General features: G+C 43.9%; 1 protein-coding gene across 4 annotated transcripts in view; it reads left to right on the top strand.

Moving 5' to 3' along the window:
- Positions 1–1,003: 1,003 nt before the first annotated feature.
- Positions 1,004–18,878, top strand: part of Cfap70 (cilia and flagella associated protein 70) — a 58,075-nt gene continuing 40,200 nt past the window's right edge. For 2 of the 4 annotated variants that reach the window (NM_001163638.1, NM_001163639.1), the window contains exons 1-8: positions 1,043–1,066; positions 4,549–4,713; positions 5,647–5,833; positions 9,309–9,407; positions 9,586–9,665; positions 12,465–12,644; positions 13,421–13,603; positions 16,451–16,545. In NM_001163638.1, the coding sequence (NP_001157110.1) occupies positions 4,651–4,713; positions 5,647–5,833; positions 9,309–9,407; positions 9,586–9,665; positions 12,465–12,644; positions 13,421–13,603; positions 16,451–16,545 (887 nt within the window). In that variant the 5' untranslated portion in view covers positions 1,043–1,066; positions 4,549–4,650. Of the gene's footprint in view, positions 1,067–4,548; positions 4,714–5,646; positions 5,834–9,308; positions 9,408–9,585; positions 9,666–12,464; positions 12,645–13,420; positions 13,604–16,450; positions 16,546–18,878 lie in introns of all 4 variants that reach the window. The other 2 variants (XM_006519684.1, NM_029698.1) reach the window with 2 other exon arrangements.

The following is an 18,878-nucleotide window of genomic DNA, read 5'->3' as shown; positions in this document are numbered from 1 at the left end:
AGACTTATGTTTTGAATTATGTGTGTGAATATGTGTCTTTGTGTGGTATATGCACATGGATGCAGGTGGCCGTGAAGACTAGAGGCATCAGGTGACCTGGGGGTCCCCTAGAACTAGAGTCACTTCTGAGCCACCCAGCGTGGGTGCTGTGAACCAGGCTTGGGCCTCTGCCAGAGCACGTCACACTCTTGTGGCCTGTCACACCAGCCTGTCAGTTACGATTTTGATAGCAATTGCTTAGACCTTGTACATATACTTCTGATTATATTATTAGATATGGCCATTGCTGGGGGCCAAACTTAGCGGTGTAGAGTGTGCTTTGCAAACACAGGAAGAACTTGGCTATGTGGCCCTATCTGGCCTGGAACTTGCTATGCATACCAAGTTGAGAATCAACTTTTTTTTTTTTTAAGATTTATTTTTGTTTCTTCCCTTTGCAAGCACTGACACTCACACCAGAAGGCGGCACTGGACCACTTGGGGCTGGAGTTGCCCCTTGTGTACTGGGAGTTGAGATTGGGCCCGCTGGAAGAGTGTAAGGTCTCCTAACTGCTGAACCGTCTACAGATCCAAGAGTCAGCATTTAAGGTACAGGTATTTTGAGAAAAGATCTAAATTACTAGTTTACTTTTCAAGGGCAGACGATTTTTATATTGCCCAGTATAGCCTCAAACACCCACTCAAGCAATCCTTAAGCAATCCTTTTTTGCCTCGGACTCCCAAGTAGCTAGAACTAGAGACAAGGGCCAGGGCACCCTGCTAAAATGGGAGTTGTTTAGTAAAGACTTTTTTTTTTTTTGGAGACATCTAAGGTTTCTTTCCTTAAAGTTCCTTTTAATTTTATCATTCTATTTTTTGTGGATAATGAAATTAATCGTAAAGGAAAAAGATTTGAAAGGTGGAAAGCTACATTTTAACCCAAACTTGCAAAGGAGAAACACCCAAGGGGCGTGGTTTTCAGAGCACAAGCCAAATTTGCAACCTCCTTCTTTGAGGTGGGGAAAAAACAAGTTCTCGCGAGAGCTAGCTGGTTGCTATAGTTACAGAAAACCAGCGTCTGCCTCAGGTAAGCCAGTAACTCCCTTTTAGGGGCTATAGGTGAAGCTGTTGCTCCCACTCCCCAGATCTTTTTTTCTAGGATTCTGAGCTCTTTCCCTACAGCTAAGACCAGGTTGAAGTTCTCGCTCAGCCCAGCTGTGCCCAAGATCCGGCTTCATCCAGAGCTGGATCCAGTCCCATCTCCTTACTCTATGCTATCCCCAAGTCGATTGGTAGCTGTCCTGCCTCTGAGCCTGTGACTAGAAATGGACGCCTTGTTGAGGGCAAGAACAATAGTTGGGCATTCATGCAAGGTCACAGTTACTCAGTAGGAAAGTCGCCAGTCTCCACGGCTGGGACTGTGGATCTGGTTCTGTGAAGTGTCTGCACCGCGTGCGTGAGGCTCTTATCTGCTTAGCACTGCAAGGTAAACCACCACAGCGCCATCCTCGTAAACAAAACCAATGTCCCGGACAGAGAACGAGCTGAATTCACAGCCACGGCGACTGTTTCTGAGTTGGAGACAATCTTCATCGACTATGAAATGTTCAAAGTGAATGAATAGCCTTGGTAGCTGCTTTAAGAAAGATGATCAGAAGAGAATAAGACAGTGAATGTGAGGGTTCCAAAGTGATTATATGCATACGCTGGGGCAGGGAGGGAGGCACCCTAAGCCAGACCACAGACTAGACTTGCCTGAAACTCACTCTCTTCTTTCTATCTGTGTGGCATATGTGAAGGCTTTAGAGTGTGCCAAGGCATAATTGAAAGCTAGTTCCCTCCCCACTCCCCAGTCATCTGTCAGACTGGCTGCCACAAAGCTTACACCTCTTGGTCTATCAACATATCTCTCTTCCTCACTAGACTTGGGGGCTTATATCTCCTCAGCATCTGTCCCTGTCCCTAACTTAATGCAGTTTTAAATGATTTTGACAGAAATGGAATGGATTAGAATAAAACACTTAGACTCAAAGGTGTATTTGTTTGGCACAAGGAACCCAGATGAGCTAGCTCATATGGTACAGATCCCTAATACATACTTGATAAGAACATTGCCAGTGCCACTGAGGCCCTGAAAGGGCCTGGAAGCATTTGGGTGACAAGTCAGGCTTTTAGGCAAGGGCAAGACTGAGGGAGTCACTGGGAAATGGCATGGTGACTGTGAAGTCTGAAGGCATTACCTGTCCCACATGGATGCACACAGTATGCACAGATGCACAGGTCCTCAGAGATATGTTCTACTTCAGATTTCAAATTTATTTTCAGTAAACACACAAAACAAATCTACGACAGATCTACATATCTCAGTCCTTGTACTTAATTTAGATTCTTTCTCCCATTTGCCTGACTTTTCTCTTCCCTTCCCTTCCCTCCCTCAACCCCAAACAGTCCCACATCTGCTTTCCTGTAATGTGTGTTTAAACCTAGGTGCTGCCTAGGGGAGGGAAGATGTGGTATTTGTCTCTTTTCCCTTGCATTATCCTTCTTTATCCCTCCTCCCTTTGTACCCTCCTTCTACACACCCACTTCTATCTCTTGTCATGTATATATTACATATTTAAATATAAATACTTCATATGAGAGAAAATACACAGATTTGTCTTTCTGAATCTAAGTTCATTATTCTTTACACTTTACTGTATATATAATATATATGGTTCTTTTTTGTATTTCTTCTTCTTTTTTTTTTTCTTCTCAAGACAGGGTTTCTCTGTATAGCCCTGATTGTCCTGGACCTCACTCTGTAGACCAAGCTGGCCTCAAACTCAGAAATCCTCCTGCCTCTGCCTCCCACGTGCTGGGATTAAAGGAGTGTGCCACCACTATCTGGCTAATGTATATGGTTCTTATATAATATTTTCTCCATTCGTCTTGTGAGCTTCCAGGCTGGTTCCATACCTTGGTTCTTGTGAATAGTGATACAATGGACATGAGGTACAAATGTCTCTGTGTATGATGGATAATATGACAATTTTATTTCTTCCTTTTTCATATGTATGGGTGTTTTGCGCGAATGTATGTCTGTGCACCACATAACATCTCTGGTGTCCTTGGAGGTCAGAAGAGGGCATCAGATCCAGTGGATCTGGAATTTACAGAGAGTTGTGAGCCACCATGTAGGTGCTGGGATGGACCCTGAGTTCCCAGAAGAGCAGCCGGTGCTCTTCACCCTCAGCCATGTCTCTCACTTGCCATTATTACTTTTGTGAGGAACCTCCATATGGATTTTCATAGTGGCTGTGCTAGTTTACTTTCCTGGCAGTGGTGTGCAAGGCTTTTCCTCATCATATTTCACTTTGGATTGAAGTAGAAAACCCAATCTTTAAGATGAGTGAGTGAGAGAGAGAGAGAGAGAGAGAGAGAGAGAGAGAGAGAGAGAGAGAGGCGTGCAGGGGGAGGAGGAGGGATGGTTCCCTTGGCAGTCCTTACACAGTGTGCATCCCTGAAGGCCGGGATTCCACCCCTAGCACAGCATACTCTTAAATAATCCCAGGAGGTAGAGGTAGGGGAAATTAGGAGTTCAAAATCAGCCTTAGCTATCTTAGTTTCTTTTTTGTTTTTGTGGTTTTTTCTTTGAACTGTGATAGAATACTCTGACAGTGGTGACTTACGGTGGAAAGGCTTGTTCTTAGCCCACAGTTCCAGGTTACAGTCCATCATGGTGGTGAACCTAGTCACACTTGTCAGCCATCAAAGAGAAGCGTGTGCTGCGGCTAGTGCTCAGCTGGCTTTCTCTCTTCATACAGGAGCCCAAGGCCAGGGAGTGGAGCCCCCAAGACGAGGGAGTGGAGCCCCACCGGAGCTCAGTCTCTCCACTTCAGCATGACCAAAACTAGCTCCTACAGGCACACAACTTCAGGAGTGTAGAGAGTTCTCAAGCTGACAGTACTAACTTTCACAGGGCTAGCCTAGGCTATATGAGATCCTGTCTCAAAACAAGCATACATTTATTATCTATCTGTCTGTCTGTCTATCTATCTATCTATCTATCTATCTATCTATCTATCTATCTATCTATCTATCTGGTGGGAAGGGTTTGTCTGTGTAGCCCTGGGTGACTGGTTTTGAACTCACTATGTAGACCAGGTTGCCCTAGAACTCACAATCCTCCAGCCTCAGCTTCCTGCATGTCAAAGTTACAGGGGTATATGCTGTCACACCTGGACAACAGTTTAGCTTTGAAATTGTCTGTAAAAGTATTTGAAAATATCGATGTAGAGACCTAAGCCTTTGCCGTTCCAAGTTTCCATAGACCTGGGACATAATCTTGGAAGGGAGCCTCCCATACGTGGGAACGTGGGTGGAAGGAACAGTGAGTGATGGCCGTCCCAGTCTCTGCCTTCTGATCATTTGCATTTCATGGACCACTTATGTGTTGAGGGACTTTTAACATCAATTAGTGGAGCCAGGCCTATGGCGACTTCCTGTCCAGCAGCCGAGGTGGCAAAGAGTGGGCTAAAAAGTGGGTTAAGCAGGGATAAGCAATGCTAGCCTGTAATGTGTCTGCAGCTCCTGTGGTCCTGGGTACGATGTTGTCCACGAGGAAACAAACTCATCTGTTATCTTCATAGAGGCCAAAGAAGACCAGAGAGACTTTGACCAAGTGCAGACATGGACCAGACGTCAAGCACAACGAAAATTGTGCACATTACTGTGACAAATGGATATGATTTGGTAAATTGACTCTTGAAAGCCCAGAGTCCCTATTTAGAGCACGGGGACTGGGGGGGTGGGGGTGGGGCAAGACCAAAGTTCTGTGTAATCTCCCTCTAAGCAGAGTGAGCTTCTCAAGGTGTTCCGTGGTGGTAGTCTGTACTCTGCGAGTCATCTTGCGGCATGTCTAGAATAGAATACCTGGCCTTTTGAATGCTAAATTTAGCAAGGTTTAAACAAATCATTTCTGTTTTGCTATGTAATTTCTTCCCCCTTACCCTTTCTTCTGAGACAGAGGTTCACTAGCTGAGCCTCCCTCAAATTCACAGCAATCCTTCAGTTTCAACCTCCTAGTTGCTGAAATTACAGCTCAAGCCACACCATCTGACTTAGAATTCCTTTCTTCTGAAAAGGATCTAAACTATTCCTGCATTCTCCATCTGAGTAATCTCATTTCAGGATCTCAAATAATAGACCTCTAATAACCACTAAGAATTAGGTGAATAATAAAATGGGAAAATATTCAATGTCCTGAAGTTTACAGAGCTGTTGTTTAAAAGGGCATAGTTAATAAGTTGTTTGTTTAATAATGCACATATAAAAATATATACATGTTAACGGGACAGTGGTGGTGCACGCCTTTAATCCCAGCACTTGGGAGGCAGAGGCAGGCAGATTTCCGAGTTCGAGGCCAGCCTGGTCTACAGAGTGAATTCTAGGACAGCCAGGGCTACACAGAGAAACCCTGTCTTGAAAAACCAATATATATATATATATATATATATATATATATATATATATATATATATATATTCACAGAAGCATAAAATATATTCTAAATGTTAATAGTCCCTGCACAATAAAGCCGCAGGATTTTATTTCCCTGTGTAGTTTTTTCTCACTTTTTAAAGATGTATGGCATTTGAAACTGTAACATGATGTTTGTGCCCACAGAAAGGCTTCAAAGGAGACACCCCAGTTACTTTTGTCCGTGCAGAATTCAACCAGACAGTTCTTGGAGACTCTTCAAAAGTCACTGTCTCTCCCGAAGGAACTGCAAAGTACAACTTTACTAGCAACATTGACCTCAGCCCAGATGGAGGCGGTGCCTTAGATGACCTCGCCCACAAGCCTTTATTCTGTAAGTCTCGTGGTTCTAAGTGCCTTGCAAGGAGCTTCTGAGCGCGGAGTCCCGGGGATGGGCGAAGTGCCAGCTTCACCGCCCCGCTCCCGCTCACCCACTCCCTCAGTCCTCCTCCCAATCCTTACCATTGCCAGGCTTTAGGGAGAAATGATTTTTAAGGAAGAAAAACCCAAAGAACTTGATACAAGCTTTAAAATCACCCATTGTTTATTTGACATTCAAGCCTAACTGGGTATCCTGTATTACCTGTGCTTTTGTATATACACCATCAAGAGTGGCCATTTTTCATTTGCCTCTCTGGCTAAATTTTCAATTCCTAGAAATATCTGTAGCATAACAAGCATTCAGAGTCTCTGTGGAGTGAGGCAGATGGAAAGATGAGTGGTTTCTGCGTCTGTGTTTTCCTGGTTTCCATGTAGACTTTATGTCTTTGTAGCTGATGTAATTTGTTGCACTGTTTGCTAGGTCTTTTACTTTGTTTCGTTTTAATCTGCTCTCCCCTCCCCCTTTCCCTCCCTCTCTCTTTCTGTGTATGTGTGTGTGTTGTGCGCACATGTATTTTGGTGCATATGTGAGTGAGGAGGCCAAGGATCAATGTTAGGTGTCTTCCTGTATTACTGTTCACCTTGGCTTTGGAGATAGGGTCTCTCCTTGGCTATCCAATTAGTTCCAGGAATCTACCTATGTCAAGATTGCCCGCCCCCACCCCACCCCTACCCTAACCACAACCATGGCATCTCATATAAAATCATTTATTTGTAGCTTGTTTACATTCAGGATTTAGTTCATTGTCGTCATGGTGGAAAGTATGGCAGCTCACAGGCAGACATGGTGCTGGAGAAGGAGCTCAGAGTTCTACATCCAGATCAGGAGGCAGCAGGAAGAGAAAGAGATTCTAGGCCTGGCTTGAGCATTTGAAACCCCAAAATCCACTCTCAGTGACACACTTCCTCCAACCAGGCCATACCTCCTCCAACCAGGCCACACCTCCTCCAACCAGGCCACACCTCCTAATGCCACTCTGTGAGCATTCAAGTATATGAGCCAATGGGGGGTCATTCTTATTCAACCCACATATGCTTGCCACAGGCTCCCAAGTTTTATGTGGGTGCTAGTCAGGGTCTCATGAAGACTAGGTGGTAGAATACTTGCCTAGTGTGCACTGAGGAAACTGACTACTCTGAAGGGTAGGCCGCATGCCCAGGGTAGCTGGCCAATAGGAAATGTATTCAATGGCATCTTTGGAGATTCATTGTCTCATAATATCATATGAGGGCTTTTTATTATTCTAACATTTTAATTTTTATGTTACATTTTTTTAACCCTACAGGTCCTTTGCACAGACATTATGCCTTCCAGTCTAGTGGGTTTGCTTTTTTTTTTTTATGAGATTGTTGGGTGTGCAAACAAGTGGGTTTCTCTAGCTACATCAGGTTCTTTTGCCTTTCCTTGGTTTCTTTTCCTTTTGCTTGTTTGTTTTGTTCTATTCCAATGTGTTAGTTTTTATTTCATCATATTATATTACAGTACATTATATTATATTATGTATCCTTGGAAGTCTGTTTTCTAATGAGAGACAGAAACAGGGTGGATACAGAAGTGGGGAGAAGCTGGGATAAATATGGGAGGGTGTGGCGGTTTTAATGAAAATGGCCTCCAAAGGATCAAAGGAAGTGGCTTTATTTGAAAGAATCAGGATGTGCAGCTTCTTGGTAGGCGTGATCTTGTTAGAGGACGTGTGTCACCACAGAGGGGTGGGCTTTGAGGATTCAGAAGCTCAAGCCAAGCCCAGTGTCTCTTCCTGCTGCCTGCTGATCCAGATGTAGGACTCTCAGCGCCTTCTTCAGCACCATGTCTGCCTGTAATCCTGCCATGTTTCCCGCCATGACAGTGATGGATTAAACCTCTGAAACTGTAATGCAGCCCCAATAAAATGTATGCCTTTATAAGAGTTGCTATGGTCCTGGTGTCTCTTCACAGTAATAAACGCCTAACTAAGAAAGAAGGGAACTGTAATTGGGATACATTGCATTGGGGGAGGGGGTTCTTCAATAAAGGGAAAGAACTATAGTTAGATAATGAAAACTGATAACTAAGAGGAAACTCATCTAATTGACTCTCATTATTAAATGTTGGACTGAAAAGAATTAATGTTCAAATACCTAAAATATAGTATTCAGATATCTGGAAAACCAAAATGAAAAAAAAAATGCTTCTACTTGGAAGGCAAAGGCATGTGGATCTCTGTGAATTTGAGGCCAGTCTGGTGTATATACTGAGTTCCAGAACAGCCAGACATCAGCGTGATACCCTGTCTAAAAAAAATTAAAAAAAAAAAAAAAAGAAAGGAAGGGGAAAGAAAAGAAAAGGGCTTCATAAGATGAGTTGTACACTGTAAACAAAACCTATGGAACATTTTTTGATTTTTGAGACAGAGTTTGTCTGTGTATCCTGGAACTTACTCTGTAGACCAAGCTGGCCTCAAATTCACATAGATCCTCCTGCCTCTGCCTCCCGAGTACACACCACCACTGCTGGTCTCATAGGGTATTTTTTAAATCAGTGATTGATATTGGAGGGCCCAGTCCATTGTGGGTGGTGTCATCCCTGGGCTGATGGTCCTGGATTCTAGAAGAAAGCAGGCTAAGCAAGCCACGAGGAGCAAGCCAGTAGGCAGCACCCCTCCATGGCCTCTGCATCAGCTCCTGCCACCAGGTTCCTGCCCTGACTTCCTTTGATGATAAACAGTGATGTGGACTGTAAGCCAGATAAATACTTTTCTCCCCAAGTTGCTTTGGTCATGGTGTTTCACCACAGCCACGATAACCCTAACTAAGACAGTAGGCACACCTGTAATCCCAGGACTCAGGAAGTGGAGGAGGAAGGATCAGGAGTTCACGGTCATCCTTGGCTATACGGTGAGTTTGAGGAAAGTCTGAGATACGTGAGGTCCTAGCTAAAAATGTTAATTTCTAAAGAATTTCCAAGAAACACAGTTTCACCATTAGTCCAGGCTGACCTTGAACTTGCAAGTCTTTCTTCCACCACCTCTGTCGTTAATCTTTAATGATAACTATGATAGGAAGCAGTGGTGCTTTCTGATGCTAAGGAGTAGTAGCTTTGTGGCCAGCAGCTGTGTGCATCATGCCTTTACACATATGTTCTGCGTGACTCCGAGGTACTATCTATTCCGTGTAATTCATGGCAGAAAGTTCAGAAGTCACAGAGCAAGTGACTTCCCACTGGCTCCCACTAGTCCCCGATGCACCTTCCTGGATTTCGGGATAATTGTGCTGCTGCTGTTGTTGGTGTCCGTCCTGGAATCTGAAGCCTCAAGCAAGCGTTCTTTTCATTGCGCTATACATCCCATGACAGAATTCACTTTCTCTAACTTAGACTTTGCTTGCCAAGGCTTTGTTGTCTGGTGGAGTGGTTAGAAATGCTCTCATTTTCTTTGCTTTGACTTTTCTAGTAACGGTGACTGAAGTTTTGCCAAAGGAAAAGAAACAGAAAGATGAAAAGACCTTAATTCTTGGCCAAGCTGTGGTGGATCTTCTTCCTTTACTAGAAGGTCAGAGGTATACTCTATCCAAAAGCAAAAAATAGCAAAACTCATAAAACCTACACCCCGTAATGTGTGAAACCCAGCCTCCTTAACTTTGAAGGAGTTTAGTGGAAGATGAAGACATGACTGTGCCATAACAGCTTTGATCTGACCCTTTGTTCTCTGGCTCAACTTGACCTTACAGGAGAGGAGTCATTTGAAACAACGGTCCCATTACACCCTGTGCCTGGGTCACCCTTGGAAACTCCTTTGCCAGGCTCTAAGGTAACCCGAGTTTTAAGTCTTAGTGTTTTCAGCCTGCCTCATAGTCCAGATATAAGGTCCAGGGCAGGTGAGTGCAATGCACTGGTCACTTCCTTTCACAATACTGATGGTGCTGGTTTCTGGTAAGCAGGGACAAATAAACTAAGCCCCACCCCATGGTTTATCACCCAGTGTGATGAACTGACGAGGCAAAGAGCAAGTATTGGCTACTTCATCCAGAAGTATGTTATGGAAGGCTTAGCTATGGAAATGCTTGTTGTTGTTGTTGTTAAATATTTATTTATTTAATATATGTGAGCACACTGTAGCTATCTTCAGACACACCAGAAGAGGGCATCGAATCCCATTACAGATGGTTGTGAGCCACCACGTGGTTGCTGGGAATTGAACTCAGGACCCCTGGAAGAGCAGTCAGTGCTCTTAACTGCTGAGCCATCTCTCCAGCCCTGGAAATGCTTCTTGAGCTATGTGCCTGTGGGTTAAATTACATATGACAGTATACTGCCCGAATTACATATGACAGTATACTGCCCGCCCGGGTAGACATAGCAGCTTGCCTCTGGTTTTTTGTTTTGTTTTCTGAGACAGGTTTTCTCTGTGTAGCCCTGGCTGTCCTGGAACTCATTTTGTAGACCAGGCTGGCCTTGAACTCAGAAATCCACCTGCCTCTGCCTCCCAAGTGCTGGGATTAAAGGCATGCACCACCACTGCCCAGCTTGGTTGAAGACTTCTAATTCAATAGTGCCAGCCAACACCATGTCCTGAATTTCAGAATGTGAGACTGCACTGCACTGGAATCTCTGCAGTGGCACCCTATAAACATCTAAGACACAGCATTCTAACCCTGAACTCACGCTCTTCCCCTAAACTTGCTCTTTCTTTCCTCTTAGTGTCTCAGGCCCATGGCTTTGCCCATCCATGAAATTACATGACAGGATCTAAGTGGCAGCCACGGATCCTGACGACCGGTCTCCCAGTCCAGCCTCATTAGAGCCTTTATTCCGTTTCCCTACTCGATGCTCCTTACCGCAGCTTTCATCGGGTCCTGGGCATAATCTTGGCACTTGACCTCCCCCCTCCCCCACTCCAGCCTTCCCGCTGCTTACACAGTAACTTAAAAGCAAATCTGATTACATCGTCTCCCTGCCTAGTGTGGCTCAGGACTTATCCACTGTGTGCGTCACGGTCCAGATCCGTCTCCCAGTTGATTGACGTGACTCACGGCACCTATGCATTTCGTTCCAGTAACCCGAACTGTGCCCTTACCTCTGCCTGAAGGCGGCACACTGTTTCAGCCCTTTACTGTAACTTTTCTTTGGACCAAGAATTATTATTTTTTTAATTGGATATTTTCTTAATTTACATTTCAAATTGGTCTCCCCTTCGGAAACCCCCTAATCCCTCCCCCTCCCCCTGCCTCTATGAGGGTGCTCCCCCAGTCACCCACCTACTCCTGTCTGCCCACCCTGCCATTTCCCTACACTGGGGCATCGACCCCCTTAGGCCCAGGGGCTGCTCCTCCCACTGACGTCTGACAAGGCCATCCTCTCGGAGCCATGGGATGGACCTTGAATTTTTTTTTTTTATTTCCCTTGTTGATCCAAGCCACAGACTCCTTGATATCCTGTGAAAGCAGGATCTGATAGCGTTGTTTCCTCATCTTCTACAACCCAATAATTAGTTATCCTCTCCCTCTCTGGTGCTTCCCAACAGCAGTATTCTGTGCAGGACTTGTCATAACTCATTAAACTGTAATATGAGTTTCATAATGAAAGGGAAAGTGTCTTCTTCTTCATCACCAGCACATTATTAGCAATCAATACACATTTAAAGGGCCAGTGAGATGGCTCAGTGGGAAACACACTTGGGTGCCAGGGGACCTACATAGTAGAGGGAGAAAACCAACTCCCATAAGTTGCCCTCTGACCACCTACCCATTCATATAAGTAAATAATAATTTTAAATATATAATTTTAAAATTGTAAATGCATATTTAAACCTTTTATTGTATTGTGTGTGAGAGTGTTAGGTGTGCGTGTACACACACACACACAAAAACACTTGAAAATATCTTACTATAAAACACTACATTTAAATTATAATAAATAATCATACAAGAGTGAGTATGGTGATACGTGTCTTCAATCCCAGCACTTGGGAGGCAGAAGCAGGTAGATCTCCATGAGTCTGAGGCTAGGCTGGCGTATATAGTGAGTTCCAAGCCCACCAGTGCTACATAGTGAGGCCCTGTATAATGATAGCAACGATGATGATGATGATGAAGGTATAGAGATGATGGAGATGTAGATGGCTTATGTGTAAGGACCCAACTGCAAATTCCTAGAATCCATGGAAAGCCAGACATGAGCCTTCATATCCCAGTGGAAAGTGAAAACATATCCAAGGTTGCCCTTTAATCTTCACGTGCTCACAGTGGTACATACATGCCTGAACACATATGCACACACCCCACATATTCATAAAGTACAGGCTAGCAAAACAAAAGCCCTCAATCCCATTTCTCAAGTGCCTGCTAGGGACACCCAGCAGGGAGCCAGGGACACCCAGCAGGGAGCCATCCAGTCCCTCCTAGCCATATTTGAGTTTGTGCTTTACCTCACTGTGAAATGACTCTAGCTCACTGCAAGATTCTCCAGCTCTTCTTTTGACTCTTTCTTCAACTTCTTTAGAAATAACTGGCGTCATCTTGAGCAGTGGTAGACGATAATAAAGAGAATGAAGACCCATGTCAATTTTCATAAGCGTTGCTTTATTTTATTATTTTATTTTATCTTACAGCAATGCAGTCTTGATGTGAAGGTATTTGTGGCCGAGCCCTTATTGACCCCAGCCCAGGTCTCAGCGAGCAATCTACTGAAGGTCACACTGGAGGCCGCCTACTCTGTGCCCGAGTCCTTCATACCAGTAGGGCCTCAGCAGAACTACATGGTCGGTCTGCAGGTCCCATCAGTCGGAGAGGTAAAGCCCTCCTTCCAGGTGTTCACAAGGGCTCAAGCAAGCCTGCACCCTGGGCTGTGTTCCTCCCTGCCAAGACTGCATTCAAACTCACTCTACCAATGGCTAAGATTTATTTTAGGCTTAAAAACTAACATTTGGTTTTGTCTTACATTTATGCCTTCATATTTCACATATATAGTACTCCTGCTCCTGCCGCAGCCTGAATGTGCCTGTGCCGGCCGGCGGCTTAGAGGAGAGTCTGGATGATCGCTTTTCTATCCAGGACAACCCTGTAACTGCACATGGCAATCCATGCCTTTTTCTGCTCCCAACTTCAAGTTTCTACTATTTCTCCCTTCTGTGAGCTGTTGAGATGGCTTAAAGAGCAAAGCTACTTACTGCTGAGCCTGATGCCCTGAGTTTGATCCCTTGGACCTACAGAGGGAGAGAAAACACCAGCTCCCAAATGGTCATCTAACCTCCACACACATCTGTCTGTGCACATACGTTTTCCTTACTTGTGCACACACACACACACACACACACACACACACACACACACATAAGGAAACAAGTCAAATACTTTTTAAGAGAGTTATTTGCATTTTATTATCTTTTCTATCACCCACAGAGTTATACATTAGCACAAATAGAATAGGGGTCACGGGCCCCTATATATAGAACCAGATAATCATGGAAATAATACCCAGAATTCCGCTGGGAAAAGCTCTAAGCAGACTTTTTATACATTCCAAAGCCCTCTCCAAGTGTCCTCACATCTGCATTTATTATTTTAGAAGGACTACACTATGATATTCAAGAATGGAAATCTGAAGCTTGGAGGGGAAAAAGAACCTGTTCCCCGGCCTAAAAAATGGCCCATTGCTAACATTCTAGCTCCAGGAGCTAGTAACATTCCTGACGAATTCATTGTGGGGGGTCCCTATGAGGAAGAAGAAGGAGAACTCAACCACCCTGAGGTGAGAGAGACCTGTTTTTATGATAAATACAGTGTGTTAACAAATTATAAACCCTTTATGAATCTGAAATTGATACACACACACACACACACACACACACACACACACACATCCCTGTCCGTTTGTCAAAACTGGCTGCATGTCAAAACCGAATATCACTTAATTCTGCAAACAGAGTACTTTGTATTCAATTTTCTCTTAATATACATTTGTTTCTTTTTGAGTTGATAAGTATGTTATTCAGTTGTTACTATAATGAAATACTCAAGATAACCAACTTATAAAGAGAAAACGTTATTTTGGTTCACATTTGGAAATTTGACTCCACGATGGATTGGCCCCTCTGTTTTGTATCCAAGGAGCCCGTCAGTAGGCTTCATTCCTAAAGACTCCATTCCTACCAGTGGTACTACTCTTGGGGCCTTTACCACAGAGGTCTGTGGGAGACAGTCAGCCTCCAAACTATAGCAAGAATAACATAATTAGAAATTGATTACATAGTTAAAGTTAAGAAGTGTACAGTGAAAGTCTCTCCCATGTATGCATCTTCTTCCTGATTCTTTTCCTTCTTGGTACCTTAGTAGTTATTCTGCTGTGGTTCCTCTAAGATGCCTCTTGTACCTACAGAAGAAGTGCAGTGACATGAAGACTAAGAGACGGAACCTGTCTCTCAGTCCTGGGAAAGAGGGAAAGGGAGTTAGATTTCAGAAGGACTGACTTACCAAACTAAAATAAGTATTTAAAAGAAAACAGTAGAAAGTTCCTAGGTGACTACATTTATATAGTCTATTTGATGGGAAAATGCCTTTCCTTCTTCTGATGATGACTCCAAAGGCGGTGAAATAATATTCACACACCATTATAGCAAAATTTACAGCTAATTTTTTTTCTTTTTCTTTTTGGTTTTTCCGAGACAGGGTTTCTCTGTGTGGCCCTGGCTGTCCTGGAACTCACTTTGTAGACCAGGCTGGCCTCGAACTCAGAAATCTGCCTGCCTCTGCCTCCCGAGTGCTGGGATTAAAGGCGTGCGCCACCACACCCGGCTACTAATTTTTTTTCTTGATGCTGGAGAGATGACTCAGTGGTTAAGAGCACTGGCTGCTCTTCCTAAAGACCCAGGTTCGATTCTCAGCACCCACGTGGGGGATCACAACCATCTGTAAATCCAGTTCCTGTAGATCTGACACCCTCTTCTGTTTTCCCTGGCCGCCAGACACACACACAGTGCACAGACATACATGCCGACAAAGCACCCACATACATTTAATAATAATAAAAAATGTTGGCAGTGTGTGGGTGGGTGAGGGAACACCATCATAGAAGCAGGGAGAGGGGTGGGATAGGGGGGTTGGCACGGGGGTCCGGGGAAGGGGATAACATTTGAAATGTAAGTAAAGAAAATATCCAAGAAAAAGAAAAAGAAAACAATGTTTTTTCTTTAGGGAATCCAGACTTTTGGTAAGTATTCAGTCATATTATTTTCAGAACTAGAACATATCAAGAAGCCACTCCTACTTTTCTGGTTTATTCCACAGTATGGTTTTTGTTTCTAGACAAGGTACAGAATATGCTTTCTCACATCAGGAGCAGGGAAATATGTCAGTTTTTCCTCGTGTATCAATAGACATTACTGTATTTTGATACTTCCCCGTCATTTGTACAGCCATTATAGAGCTTGTCTTGTTTTACTTCATAGTCTATCTGGGGTATTTTTTTCACATCAGTACATAAAAAATTTTTTCTCCCTTTTTTTTTGTGGTTTCTATATTATATGACATTGATTGGACTTACTTACTTACTCCCTTACTGGTGGCAATCAAGATTTTTTTAGTTTAATTTTTTCTTTTTATTTCAAAATAGGGCATAGAAAATGATAGAAAAGTGATTGCAAATAATTCTTGTACTAGTGGAAGAACATCAGGAGAAACATTCAGAAAAATAATTACTGAAATGAAGATTTTGAATTTATTTATTTATTTGTTTATTTATTTTGTTTATGTGAGTATGCTGTAGCTGTCTTCAGACACACCATAAGAGGGCATTGGATCCCATTACAGATGGTTGTGAGCACTTGCCTTCAATCTTGGCCCTCAGGAGGCAGAAGATCTCTGGGTGTTTAAGTGCATCCTGGTCTACATAGTGAGTTCCAGGCCAACTGGGACTACATAGTGAGATCCTGCCTCAAAACAAAAACAAAAACAAAAACCTGAAAATAAAATCTGTAAAGGGTTTTGTTTTTTCTTTAAAAAGTGGAACTGCATCTCCACATTTGCCTAGGTTGGCCTTGAACTCATCTTCCTGCCTCAGCCTCCTCAGAACTAGGGTGACAGAGATGCACTGCTGTTTGCGGCCCCTGAAAATGTTTTTAAGATGGTGGCAATGGTTTGTTGGTTTCGTTTCCTACAAAATATTCTGAGCCAAGCAACTCAGAGAGGAGGGGAGTGCTCAGCTCACAGAATCCAGGATGTGGTTTGTCATGCCAGGGACACTACAGGCGTCCTAAGAGAGCTGGTTACATCCCATCTGTAGTCACGAGCAATGGATTTATGCACACAGTCTCCTGCCCAGCTCCTTTCAAGACTCTACTAAAAATGAATAAGTGACACACTCTCTTGGAAATCTTTTTTTTAAAAGCTCCTCCGTGGTTTTAATGTACATCCTGAATCGAGAATCACTGACTGAGGTTATGTGCATAAACACTTGGCGTTCAGCAGTCATTGCATCAGTAGGTTCTCTCATAGACAGAAGCAGTTAGTTGCAGTGGGCGTCATATACAGGAACGCTCACAGACTGACAGAATGCAACCGGCACACAGAGAACAGAAACTTCCATCTTATTATTTCACAGGACAGGGAATTTAGGAACCAAGCCGAATGCACGAAGAAGAGGATTGTCTGGGATTTGGAAAGCCGCTGCTTCCTCCATCCTTTTGCCGTTGCAAGGTGGGAACAGCAAAGGACTGCCCCCAACCACCTGGGTCCCCGGGGATCAGGGAGGGGATTTCTTTCTTCAGCCTGTTTACATTTGAGTTGAGGTCGTTTGAAACTTTCTCTTCCACTCTGTCTGCATCCGCTTAACATTTTGTTTATCTGCTGATAGCAGAAGCCCTAGTGTTGGAGACTTCGCCAAGGTGAGCATTTCTTTTCCACTCACATAAAATAATTCTGGAACTGATTTGCACAGCCTTTGCTCTACCTCATTGGTCAAGATTGCTAGAGTGCGTGCTTGCATGCATTGCTGCCATTATGTCTCTGCGGCGTATGCACTGTGTTCATGGGCAGCAGAGAGATGAGGCAGGGAAGCCATGGAGACATGCAGCTGGTATTGGGTCAAACTTCAGGAGTTGTTTATTTTTAGTTTATTTAAGCACAACATAATCTGGTGAGAACTATTCTTGTGAAGATCAACTCAGTCCCCACGTGCACAGCAAAGCATTACCTAAATCTCTTTGAGGAGCAAAGCAAGCAGAATACAGATCAGACGTGACTGCATTGAAACTGTTAAGTACCTGTGACACCTTCCATAAAGACAGGTTCTACAGATTGACTAAGAAAAACAAATTTACAAGAAGGGTCTGCTGCTGGCTCTGGATTTTGAAGAAGCCACTAGACTAGAAAATGTGTCCTTTCCACCCTTCTGGCAAAAAAACACACTTTTCACTCCTTCCCTTGGAATGGTCTTGTGTGTACTTAACACGCCAGGTCCCCTTAGTGCATGCCCATGGGCACAAAGTTCTGCATGGCCCCTGAGTTTGGCTAGAGAGCTGTCCCAGCAGTTAAGAGCACTTGTTACTCTTGCAGAGTGCCCAGGTTTGATTCCTGGCATCCATATGGTAGCCCACTGCCTTCTGTAACTTCAGTCCCAGGGAATACGAAGAGGCCATCTTCTGACCCTTGCAGACACTGGGCATGCATGTGGCATACATACATACATGCAAGCAAAACACTCAAATGTGCAAGGTTAAATCCAAAGGGTTTGCTGGAGCCTTGGCTTGCCCCAGAAAGTGGTCAAAGGGAGTGTATGTGGGTTCAGAAGCGCACATGCTGGTGGTTTAGATGTTATTGGGGTTTTGTCTGCCCTGCCCCACATGCCCTCCAAGAACCTTCCAGTAAACTAAAAACCCCTGTCTATATCTTATGGGTCATCTCTAGATGAAATCGATGCTAGAAAATACATTGTTTTAGTTGGATACATTGTCACCCAGCCCAAATCAGCATATCATTACTAAGGAGAGACAGGAGGCTTGGTACTCTACAAATGACTGTAGAGTCATATCTGTCTCTGCTACAGTAAGATGGTTACAGATGAGGAACCATGTGTGTGTGTGCATGTGTCAGTGTGCCTGCCATCACAGGCCTCGGCTCTGGCTTTTAAAAACATTTTTCCCCAGAATAGTTTAATACTTATTAACAGTAATAAAAAGAGTTGGACTGGTATTTCAGAGGTGTGCTTCTGGTTCCCTACCTGGTCATATTGATGGATTTGATTTTACTGAGGATAAACTGTTGCTCATATTAGTTTGAGCGCACACTTGTCCATTAGGCCACTTAAGAATAAGGCAAGGGTGTAATTGTTCTAATTTATGAGATGTTTGGGTGTTTTCCTCATGGTCTATGGATTTGAATCTGTGACTCAGTACTTCGCTTCTCTGTAACATTTAGCGTTTCTTATCTTCTCATTAATGCACATGTACAGCCTTTCTCCACAGGTCAGGGCTGCTGGCTGGTTTTCTATCTGAGAAAAAAAACATTATTTCTCCTTTTACAGGATAGCCGTAGTGAGCACAGGGAGGTTTTTGACTGGGTATGAGACTCACTAGCGAACATGTTTGGTGGGGGTAACAGCACAGTAGAAGCTTTGGGCAAGCCAGGGCCTGCCTCGTGTCCAGGGTCCATAGCTGGGGATAACTTGACCCCACAGACATCACGGATGACACTTGCTTCTGAGTTACCATGCCTTCAATTTCATCTGCATCAAATTTTGTGAAGCCCCATTTCCTCATGTGTGGGATCAGAGGACAACCTGTTGGGGGTCTATTTTCTCCCACCATGAGGGCCCCATTGAGCCACTGGCCCTCTTTAATGTTGGTGTTATAGTTGAAGAAATAGGAATTCAAGGATTAGGGTTTTTTGTGTGAGGTTTGGCCCTGATCTGTTCAGGAGCCAGATACAGTGAGTATTTGTTGTAGCCATGCCTCAGGCCCCTGGGTAATGTCTTCTCTTGCCTGCCGTCTTTGTGCTAACCTAAGAGCGTCTCTCAGGATGGGACTCTGTTC

Source organism: Mus musculus, chromosome 14 (genome assembly GCF_000001635.26).
Source record: "Mus musculus strain C57BL/6J chromosome 14, GRCm38.p6 C57BL/6J".
Taxonomy (NCBI): Eukaryota; Metazoa; Chordata; class Mammalia; order Rodentia; family Muridae; genus Mus; species Mus musculus.
Note: the sequence above shows the minus strand (reverse complement) of the source record. Positions and strands in the feature narration are given on the sequence as shown.